The sequence below is a fragment of the Chiloscyllium plagiosum genome, chromosome 5 (assembly GCF_004010195.1).
Source record: "Chiloscyllium plagiosum isolate BGI_BamShark_2017 chromosome 5, ASM401019v2, whole genome shotgun sequence".
Lineage (NCBI taxonomy): Eukaryota > Metazoa > Chordata > Chondrichthyes > Orectolobiformes > Hemiscylliidae > Chiloscyllium > Chiloscyllium plagiosum.
The window spans coordinates 27,545,038-27,556,304 of NC_057714.1; the positions used below are offsets into that span (position 1 = coordinate 27,545,038).

Consider the following 11,267-nt stretch of genomic DNA (forward strand, 5'->3'; position numbering starts at 1 on the left):
TTTAAAGAGCAGTTACATATACAAATCCTTAATGGCAAACCGAAAATGATCAACATACTCAGATTAGGAATTGGAGGGATTAGGAAAGTGGGGAAGGGGATAAAAAGTAAGGTGAGGATGATAGTGCAAAGGAGGAGAAGACAATAATAAGAAATGTGGAAATAAAGAAATAGTAATTGAAAATAAATCAAAGATAGATCTCAAGTTGCTGTGTGTGGAAGTAGTAGAATCATTGCTAACAAATGTCTCTGAAAACAAATGAAGGGGAAGGTTATGATTTGAAATTGTTGGACTTAGTGTTCAGCCAGATGGTTACAAAGTGCCGAATAAAAGGATGATGTGATGTACTTCATCTTCTTTCATTGGAATAGTGTAGGAGACAGAGGTGAACGTGAGACGTAAATTTCAATTAAAATTTAAATTTCAATACTCTTCTGTATCCCTCCTCCACTTGCTTCCATTTCTAGAGATAAACAATTGACTAGTATAGCAATCCACTAAGCCCAATGACTCCCACAGCCACCTTGACTACATTTTCTTTCACCATGCCTCTTATATTATTCCTCCCGCTTCCGCATTGTACTTGGACTAACAATATACAGTAAACTAAGTTTTTTATTACTCCACTGAGAAAATGACTTGCACTTTGGTTCATGGAACGTTTATTAGTATTAAATCAAGTATATTTACTTCTGTTTTCAATTCTTTGCACCCCCACCCCCGGCACACACAAACTCCATTTCCACTACCTCCAATGGGATTTCCCACTTCCCATCCCTTCTGCTTCAATAGTTTGAAGGGTCCATTCCCTCTGTGACCCTGGTCCACTCCCCAGTCACACCCAACATCTCCTTGCTACACCTTCCTTCCTACGGAAGCACAGGAAAAGCAACACTTAACCCTTTTGCTTCCTCTCTTCCTCCTCAACCTGAAATGTCACCTTTGTTTTTTTCCTCTACAGGTTCTGCCTAACCACAGTACTTCTGTTATTTCAGATTTTCAGTACTAATGGTATTTTGCTTCTCATTAGGAAAGTGACGAAGGCTTTTAAATTCAGCTATCTTGATCTGTACAATCTTTTAAATGCCTCAGAGTTAATACAACACTGAAAACATTCAATGGCAGCTGCAAGATGTGAATGTACTTTGTAATGTTTGAAGTATCACACGATAAATATTTTTTTTGTGTAGATAAATTATAATCACTCTTAATAGCTTAATAATAAAATTATTGCAGTTGTCTGGAAAAAGTAAAATTCCACAGCAGAAAACAAAAAACACGTCCATTCTCTTTTCTTAATGACCTAATGCAATTCCAGAAAACTGAAACTTTGAAAAGTGGAAATGATGTTATCAGGTCATTAACTATGGCAAAAAGGAGACATTCTCCCAGTTTCACTCAAAAGGAATCACAGTCCAACAAGTGATCCAAATAATAACTCCCAGATGCAAACTCTAATCTGCGCAGTTGAAAACTCAGTTTAAAATTGTACCAGTCTCCACATCATTAACTACCCCTATTCAAAAGTCATAAATGTGTAACACTTTTATCTCGTGATAAGTACCGGTACCTTAAATGCAACTGTCCTCGAATGCACAGTACACCAGCGACATCAGCATCCAGCTGCAGAACTTCAAATTTCAAGCTATCACCCACTGTTACTGCAAAACCTGGCCAAGTTCCATTTGCCTTGTGTGGTTTGGGTATTGAAGCATTAAAACACCCATGTACCAGACAGCCAAGATGACTTGGAGCAACTTTATTTACGATACCCTGAAAAAGTTTGACACACAAAGTTATTAGCCATGCATTTAAAATTGAAGTGACAAAAACTGTAATTACTTTAAAATAGATAAATATGAACATATACTATAAGCCCCACATTCTAAGTAACAGTTAAATGCTTTTGATTTATTGTTCAAAGAGACACAGTCACTCACTGCACCATCAACAGTTTGACAAAGTTTGTGAAAGCCTATAGGCTAGATTACTGGGTCCAGGTGGTCATTCCTGAGAAAAACGAAAGGCTATATATGATACACAACAACTCATTCTGTTTTATCATTTTAAGACAAACACACCTATATTTACAAACTGAACAACATGTCATGATCTAGCCATGGTTGAGAGCCAATTTTCTCCAATTAAAGAATGGAGAGAATGAAGAATTCACCTTTGGCTAAGTTTCTGATCCCATGCATTCACCAATGCAATACTACATCTCTGTAACTGCCCCTGTCAAATCCTTCTAAAGCTAAAACACTCATCCCATTTTTTGTAACTATTCCAAGCTTATAAAATTCTTACAGTATTCTCTCAAAAGCTATACCATTTAACATTCTGAAAAATGAGCAAGCCATAAATAAAAACGCACATATAGTTGCCCAACTTTTCCAAAAAAACTAATTCTCCTTTATACAATTTTAATTTTGAGTGACTTTTGTTCACCTCCTTGGAAACAGTTTCCAGCAATGTTCCAAAATTAGAAGTGAAGGCAGCCGAAAGTTTACATATTTTTAACTGTGCTTTCAAATCAGTCACTCTAAGAAGAAAGTGAGATTAACACAGCACTTGCCTCAAATTTTGCCTCCTTTTAGGATCACAGTACCTATTAAATTAATTTTGAATCAAAATTCAGGTGCTATTTTTGCTCCAGCATCTTGGAGCACTACAATAATATACTGACCTACCAAACTGCAATTCACAAAATATTATAAAATATGCTTAATCAAATACAGAAAAAAAACATTTGTCAAACTCAGTCCTTGATTTTATTGTATTAGCTGCATGGTTACGTATTCTTATCAACTGACTTCATCCTCTGATGGAGACAAATAATTTGAGTGATAAGACTTTGAAACAGTTGTTCCATCTTAAAACTGCAGGCCTTTAAGCAGAAAAGTTTGGGATTTTATTCTCTCAATAGCTGATCTCAATAGGTCTCATTCTGCTACTCACTACAGAACTAAAACTGTGCTCAAGCATCCCAAACATCTACAACCCTACCCATTTCTTTCTCAAACTTGTATTCTCACAACAAGTATCTGATGGCAGTTTAACAGTTGTTTGCCCATTTCTTTAGTATTAAAGAATTTTGAAGGCAGTTTATTCTTAAAACCTACTTGCATGCCAATCTTTCCCTTGCTCCTTAAGTTTCATTTCTTTTCCCCCAAAATTAACTCCTAAATTTAAATTACATTTTTCTTAAAACCCCTTATATCCACACTACTTTACTGACTTTCTGCTTTTTTATTGCCTGAAAATTGTTCCTTTTTCACATTTACCTTCCAGTTAAACTTACCATCAGCTTCTGTCCAATTTTAGGCCTGAAGATAACAAAGTCTGCTTCAATATTGAGATGGATATATCCTTGGTCATCATAGATGTCACCCAATTCACCAATTAATCTGACTTTATCGAAAGCAATTGGGACACCCTGCAGACTAATAAATATATCAAGAGGTTACACAATTCTTCTAACTTTTTTTTTTAAGATAAGAACATAAATGCAGAATAATTATTACTAAAACATCTTTTTTAAAAAGATGTAAAATTCCAAACGGAATATAAAACAGGCATTTTACCTAAAGGTAAACCCCACCTGAATGTATTGTAATAGAATCACTGTTAAAATGGTACAAAAAGGATCAGTGAAGATGCAGCATACATGATACATTTTAAAGTTTAGATTATCTACTTTCAATGATCACAAAATGTTTTGCCGAGACCGGAATTACATGCTGAGCAAGCTAGCTAAGTGGATTCCACAAATTATACAGTTCCCACATCAAACTGATGCTTTCTCTCAGTTTTTCCAAGTGAAACAGTTGCACCTGTTTTGGCCAGATCATTAAAAACATCCTCAGGAAAAAGGATGGGATACATGGAAGTACCTACTGGTCAAGATATTGCATCTGATTCAAAGGAGAGATCTCCAGCGAGAAGATTTTGTTTTCTCTTCATACTCCCAAGAGCAAAGTAGGCACTCTCAGGCACCAGCAGGTCTATGTTATTTCACTCAAGTGACCACTCATCATGAGGTGAGACACAGAGCAGCCAGACCATTTGACTGTGAACAGCATAACTGGTTAGCCTGTAACATGCATACCAGTCTTCTGCAGTAATGTTATTTCTTTCCCTTGCATGATTAGGAGCACGGGACCAACTGTAACAACATCCTGTTTTCTGATGAAAGCAATTTATTCAAGAGACTGGGAATCACACCTGGATCTTGTGTTTGGTACAGTTTAATATTAAACCAAGTTGTGTCTTTATTCATGAAGCCACATCTAATTAAAAGTTGATGTGAATTATAGAGTGAAGAACGGAATCATGGGTTTCCTTACAGGCAATCATTTCATTAAGGATTCCAGATGAGATCAAAAACCACAAAACTGAAACTCGTGATCATGAATAATTATCTGGATCCAAGATAAAATGACTGCCTTTTAATTACTTTTATATCTAATTATAACATATGCAGCACAGATCATAAGAGCAATCTTGTAGCTCTTTGGGTTTTTTTGTTCCCAGCTGCAGATATGCGTGTGATGTCTACACTGAAGAGAATCAATACATGATTTTTTAAACAAAATTTTCAAACTGGAAAATCAACAGCGAGTTCCAAAACCATTGGAAGAAAGAGTGACAGTGCCTTCAATGATCCAATGATGTTCTAGAGGCCTTCATTTATGAAGTGTTTTTGAATTGGTGCTATTGCAGGCAATCTGTGCAGAAGGTCCCACAATCATGTGGGAAACAAATGACCAGTTAGTTTCTTCAAAAGCCTATCCAAATATCTGTACCTCCCTCTGTACTCTGCTACAGAGACAGCTAAATTAAGTTCGAGTCTCTGAAATATGCCTTGAACACAACATTACAATTCAGAACTTAAGCTGCAGCTATTTGAACAAAAGTGACATGGACCTCCCATCTCCCACGAAGCCTCTTTTGAATCTCACTGTTGAGAGTTTTTCATAACTTAGAACTTGCCTTGTTTGGTTATTTATGAATCCAAAGTTGATTATCCACAATAAAATCCATTTACTAGTTTTGCCTATCAACTGAATCGATCAATATTTTTTGGCAATCTTACACTTCCATCAACACTGCTTGCAATATTTTGTGTTGTCAGCAAATTTCACGGTAGCTTTCCCATCCAATTATCTAAGTTAAGCAGAAACCCCACACAGATCCTTAAACAACAGTAGCCACATATTTGCTACTTGCGGAGCGTTTCAGAGAACACCTCTGGGACACCCGGACCAACCAACCCAATCACCCTGTAGCTCACCATTTCAATTCCCCCTCCCACTCCACCAAGGATATGCAGGTCTTTGGACTCCTCCATCGTCAGACCACAACAAAACGACGGTTGGAGGAAGAACGCCTCATCTTCCGGCTAGGAACCCTCCAACCACAAGGGATGAACTCGGATTTCACCAGTTTCCTCATTTCCCCTCCCCCCACCCTGTCTCAGTCAAATCCATCAAATTCAGCACCGCCTTCCTAACCTGAGATCTTCTTCCCGACCTCTCCGCCCCCACTCCAGTCTGACCTATCACCCTCACCTTGACCTCTTTCCACCTATCACATTTCCGACGCCCCTCCCCCAAGTCCCTCCTCTCTACCTTTTATCTTAGCCTGCTGGACAAACTTTCCTCATTCCTGAAGGGCTTATGCCCGAAACGTCGATTCTCCTGTTCCCTGGATGCTGCCTGACCTGCTGCGCTTTTCCAGCAACACATTTCCAGTAGCCACATATTGCCCATTAGAGCAGCTGGAATACCTGACCATTAGTGCTATGCCCTCAACTGGTCAGCCAGGTTTTTAATTAAGTCAATAATTTGCCTTCATTTCCATGGGAATCTGTAACAGTCTCTTAAAATGAACCTTATTTATTTGAAATTTCAGAAGACATTTGGTAATTATGACACAGGAAGAGATCATGAAGAGCATACCAGGTTTCTTTTGAGCAATCCAATGGCATTCTCCTATTTTGCATAGTGACCCCTACAAGTTGAGCCCTCGAATAGCCAGGCAGCAAATTCCAGATCGGTGTCACTATGCAAAAACACACTCACATTCCTCTGCAACTCCTGTCCATAAATCTATCTATCTTGGCATTTATATCATCAGCTGATGCAAGCTTCTTGTCCACTGTATCTGTACATGTCATAATATTGTGCACTTCTTACAAAATTCCTCTCAACTGCCTTTACACCAAGCAGAACAATCTCAGTTTCTCCGAGCTAATCTTGGAACGAAAATCTCTCACCCCACAAACTATTCTGATAAATCTAACTCAACACTCAAGGATCTTCACAGTTTTATAAAACATACAACTTCTGGTCACCATGCTTTAATATAGGTTCAACATCATTTCCGTGCTTTATGCTAAATGCTTCTATTTATGAAATCCAAGATCCCATATTATTGTCAATAAGTTCTGCCACCCTCAAAACACTACCTATGAGCCCTAGAAAGAGGACATGAGTCTTTAGAGTATACATGACAAGGATGAACCATCCACAAGCATCTTTAGTTGATGTGCCAAGTAGATGATTCATTTCAGCTTCTTCCAAAGATTCCCATCATCATTGATGCAGTTCATCAGCCAGCTGGATTCAATCCATGTAATAAGATGAGGGCACTGAATACATCAAAGGCTATAGGTCCCAACATCATTTTGGCTGCAGTACTGAAGAGTTGTACTCCACATGCAGTATATTAAGCCACACTGTTCCAGTACACCGAGCACACTGGCACCTATCCAAGATGGTGGTGCACCTTCCAGCCAATTAGCAGTCTATAAAACTCTCAGTCATATGATGGAAGCTAACATTGACTGTGCTGTCAATGTACACACTCACAAATAATCTAACCAATTTGGTTTCCACCTGGATCATTATGCTCTTCAAATCAATTCAGCCTTGATCCAAACATGGTTAAAACAGCAGATTTCAGATGGGAGCAATGTCTTTCACATCAGGCCAGCCTTCGACCACACATGACATCAAGTAAAATTTAAGGAATTGGAGAAAACAGTCCATTTGTTGAAATCTGATCTAGCACAAAGGAAGGAAATTGTGGATGCTGAAAGTCAAGTTAAGCCCAAGGCTAAGCAGTAGTCTAACCTCTTTAGCTGCTTCACGTTCTTGTATTACCTTTCCTGTATATTATGCTTAGCAGAAAGGATGATCCCCGATGAATGCACAAAGTTCTGTTTCATTTGCATTCTTCAGATAATGTGTCTATGCCCATATGGAGTTAAACCTGAATTCCACAGGTTTAAGCTGATAAGCCACACAAGCACCAAAATGCTAATTGGCTGGGAGGTATCCAACCCACCTTTTTTAATTTTAAATAGCATTACTATAGTGAATGGCATAACTGACACAAACATAAAGATAGCCAGGAGTAGCTGGAATACCTGACCATTAGTGCTATGCCCTCAACTGGTCAGCCAGGTTTTTAATTAAGTCAATAATTTGCCTTCATTTCCACGGGAATCTGTAATAGTCTCTTAAAATGAACCTTATTTATTTGAAATTTCAGAAGACATTTGGTAATTATGACACAGGAAGAGACCATGAAGAGCATACCAGGTTTCTTTTGAGCAATCCAATGGCATTCTCCTATTTTGCATAGTGACCCCTACAAGTTGAGCCCTCGAATAGCCAGGCAGCAAATTCCAGATCGGTGTCACTATGCAAAAACACGCTCACATTCCTCTGCAACTCCTGTCCATAAATCCATCTATCTTGGCATTTATATCATCAGCTGATGCAAACCTCTTGTCCATTGTATCTGTACCTGTCATAATATTGTGTACTTCTTACAAAATTCCTCTCAACTGCCTTTACACCAAGCAGAACAATCTCAGTTTCTCCGAGCTAATCTTGGAACTAAAATCTCTCACCCCACGAGCTATTCTGATAAATCTAACTCAACACTCAAGGATCTTCACAGTTTTATAAAACATAACTTCTGGTCACCACGCTTTAGTATAGGTTCAGCATCATTTCCGTGTTTTATGCTAAATGCTTCTATTTATGAAGTCCAAGATCACATATTATTGTCAATAAGTTCTGCCACCTTCAAAACACTACCTATGATCCCCAGAATGAGGACATGAGTCTTTAGAGTATACATGACAAGGATGAACCATCCACAAGCATCTTTAGTCGATGTGCCAAGTAGATGATTCATTTCAGCTTCTTCCGAAGATTCCCATCATCATTGATGCAGTTCATCAGCCAGCTGGATTCAATCCATGTAATAAGATGAGGGCACTGAATACATCCATCTGCCTAGTTAGGCAAGGTGACATCAAAAATCAATGACAGATATTTAAGCTTGAATGAATCTGCATGTGCATGGTGACGTTCTTAGGTCCCATTTGCAATAAAGTCACTGATTCATCTTGCAGAGATGGTCCTGCTGAGGCTGAATGTTTACACAACCAGGGAAGCCTGGGACAGAGAAGCCAGCAGAGGAGTGCTGGCTATTGAGCAGTTCAGTGTCTCATAGTGGGCAAGTGACAGATTGAACACAGCTTTTGTCACCAAAGACATCCTCCCACCTGCACAGTTAGCATCCTCCCATCTTGTAGACAAAAATTAGACTTTTTTCCAGCTAACAACCTAGATACAGATGTGGACTATCCAAAGTAGGCTGCCAACTCAGCTTGCATGTCCTGCTCTCCTTTCGAGGTCAACAAGTAACTGACTTAGATTCCCAGGTTAATACATTTAAGCACTTTAACCAGTTCAGATTTCAGCTGTGTGACAAGGATCAGGCATTTCAGACACTGGGGACCCATGCTGTGCACACACGGGAAAGCCGTAAAAGTTAATAATGGAACATTATCACCTATCATAGTTTCTACTGCAAGGTGCTGCAATAGCTGGAAATGTATCAGAATAATGGACCTTGATGTTTTTTGTCCACAAATGGCTGGACAAAACAGCTTGTCTCCAACAACTTTGTCGGTTAACTGGAAAGACTATTCAATACAGGTTTTTCTTTTGATACTTCTCTGAAATACATGATCAGCCTCATCTATTTCACAAATTCAGCAATATTATTCATTTTTTAAAATTTAACAAAAAAGGTTTCACCTTCATTGCCCTTGGTTGAGACAAAAACATTACTTAAATGGAGCACAACAGCAGAATGCTGTGACACAAGGTCCTTTGTGGGTTCATGCACATAGATCAAGCTAGTATATAGGTATAACAAGCAACTGAGAAGGCAATTACTATTTTGCAAGGGCTTTATTGCAAGGAGAATAGCTTATAGAAGCTGGCAGCTGTGGAGGCTCAGTCATTCATTATACTCAAGGCTGGGATTGATAAAATGTCTACAAATTAAAAACACGTACAGTGATAGCACAGAAAGGCAGCGAAATAGAGGATCAGCCACAATTTCACTGACAGAAATGGTTCAAAGGGCTAACTGGTTTACACGTTAAAACAGTCAGGACAAATAGTTAACAGCACAAACAGAGGTTAATGGATATGAACTTGTAGCCTTTATGGCTGCATGATTACAAAGAGATCGAAGTCGGGAACTAAATATTCAGGATATGTGACTTTTGTGACAATATATCACGGAGCCAACCAGAAATCAGACGACAGAGGAAGCTCGATTATCCAAAGGACACGGGCAGGGAATATTTTGTTCAGATAATCAAATGTCAGATAAGCGAATGCTGGACAACATAATTAGCTAAGCATCGGGACCTTGCAATCTTGTTTGAATAATCCGAAATTCAGATAATTGAATGCCGGATAATCGAGGTTCCTCTATATTTGGAATTGAATATACTCAATGGCCCAATGGGATTCTGGTCTCTCAGAATCACAGCACAGTGGCTCAGAGGTTAGCACTACTGCCTCACCCAGGTTCAATTCTGGCCTTGGATGACTGTGTGAAGTTTGCACATTCTCCCCTGGTCTGCATGGGTTTCCATAGGGGTGTTCCAGTTTCCCCCCTCAGTCCAAATATAGCCATCCAGATGCCTTTTAAATGTTGTAATTGTACCAGCCCCCATCACTTTATCTGTCAGCTGATTCCATACACGAACCATCCTGTGTGTGAAAACATTGCCGTTTAGGACCCTTTTAAATTTTTCCCCTCTTACCCTAAACCTATGCCCTCTAATGCTGGTCTCCCCCCAACTCAGGGAAAAGAGCTTGTCGACTTACCCTAACATGTCCCTCATGATTTTATAAACGTCTATAAGTTCACCCTCAGCCTCCGACGTTCCAGAGAAAAGAGCACCAGCTTATTCAGCCTCTCCCTTTAGATCAAATCCTCCAACCCTGGCAACATCCTTGTAAATCTTTCCAGAATCCTTTCAAGTTTCACAATATCCTTCCTATAGGAGGGAGACCAATGGGCCAAGTGCAGGCAAGTAGGATTAGATTAATTTAGGATATCTGGTTGGCATGGACAAGTTGGACTCAAGGGTCTGTTTCCGTTCATCTCTATGACTTTATGTGCAGTTTAGGTGGATAGGCCATGCTAAATTGCCACAAAGTGCCCAGGAACGCGCAGATTAGGTGGATTAGTCAAGGAAAATACAGAGTTATGGGGATAGGGTGTGGCTGTGTCTGGGTGGACTGCTCTTCAGATGATCAGTGCAGATTCAATTGGCCAAATGGCCTCATTCTGCACTGAAAAGATTCTATAATCAAACGATAGAGTTGAAGTTGTGATTGAAGCTTTGGATCAGCAATGATTGTGGTAATTAGTGGAGCAGGCTTGACTGGTTTTATGGTCTTTTTCTTCTATTTCTTGGGGTCTCATCCAAAAATGGATGTCAAATTCAAGGTTAGTAAGAGTCAATTAGAAACTTAGCTTTTCTTTAAAAACAAAGTTTAAATTCCACACATTAGTCCAAGGATTTAACGTACAGAATCAATTCAGCATTCCCATCATCTTTACAAACAAATTCCAAATTCAACTTGCCCTTTGTAGTAAAGAATTCCATGGATCAGCACTCCAAAACAGCAAACAACCTAAGCAGAATATCCAAATACTCTTATCACTACCAAATCTAACTCACAACTTAACCATAACCTCACCTCTTTGCCCCTCTCCTCTCAACTCACATTCAACTCTAAACTTCCCAAACCTCTCAGGTTTTGCTCATCCCAATTCCAACTCACCCCGTCTGACAATCTCCTCTTAAAAACTAACCCCACCTTGACCTGTATTTCCCCACTCTGTCTCCTGGCTTCTGACTCTCCTACAAGTCT

At 39.2% G+C, this 11,267-nt stretch overlaps 1 protein-coding gene across 1 annotated transcript in view; it reads right to left on the bottom strand.

Annotated features, from left to right (window-relative positions):
- The window catches only part of polr1f (RNA polymerase I subunit F), a 15,157-nt gene that overhangs the window by 2,994 nt on the left and 896 nt on the right, over window positions 1-11,267 (bottom strand). The window contains exons 2-3 of the mRNA XM_043689775.1: window positions 3,302-3,443; window positions 1,571-1,773 (exon numbers count right to left, since the gene is read on the bottom strand). Of these exons, the coding sequence (XP_043545710.1) occupies window positions 1,571-1,773; window positions 3,302-3,443 (345 nt within the window). The remainder of the gene's footprint in view (window positions 1-1,570; window positions 1,774-3,301; window positions 3,444-11,267) is intronic.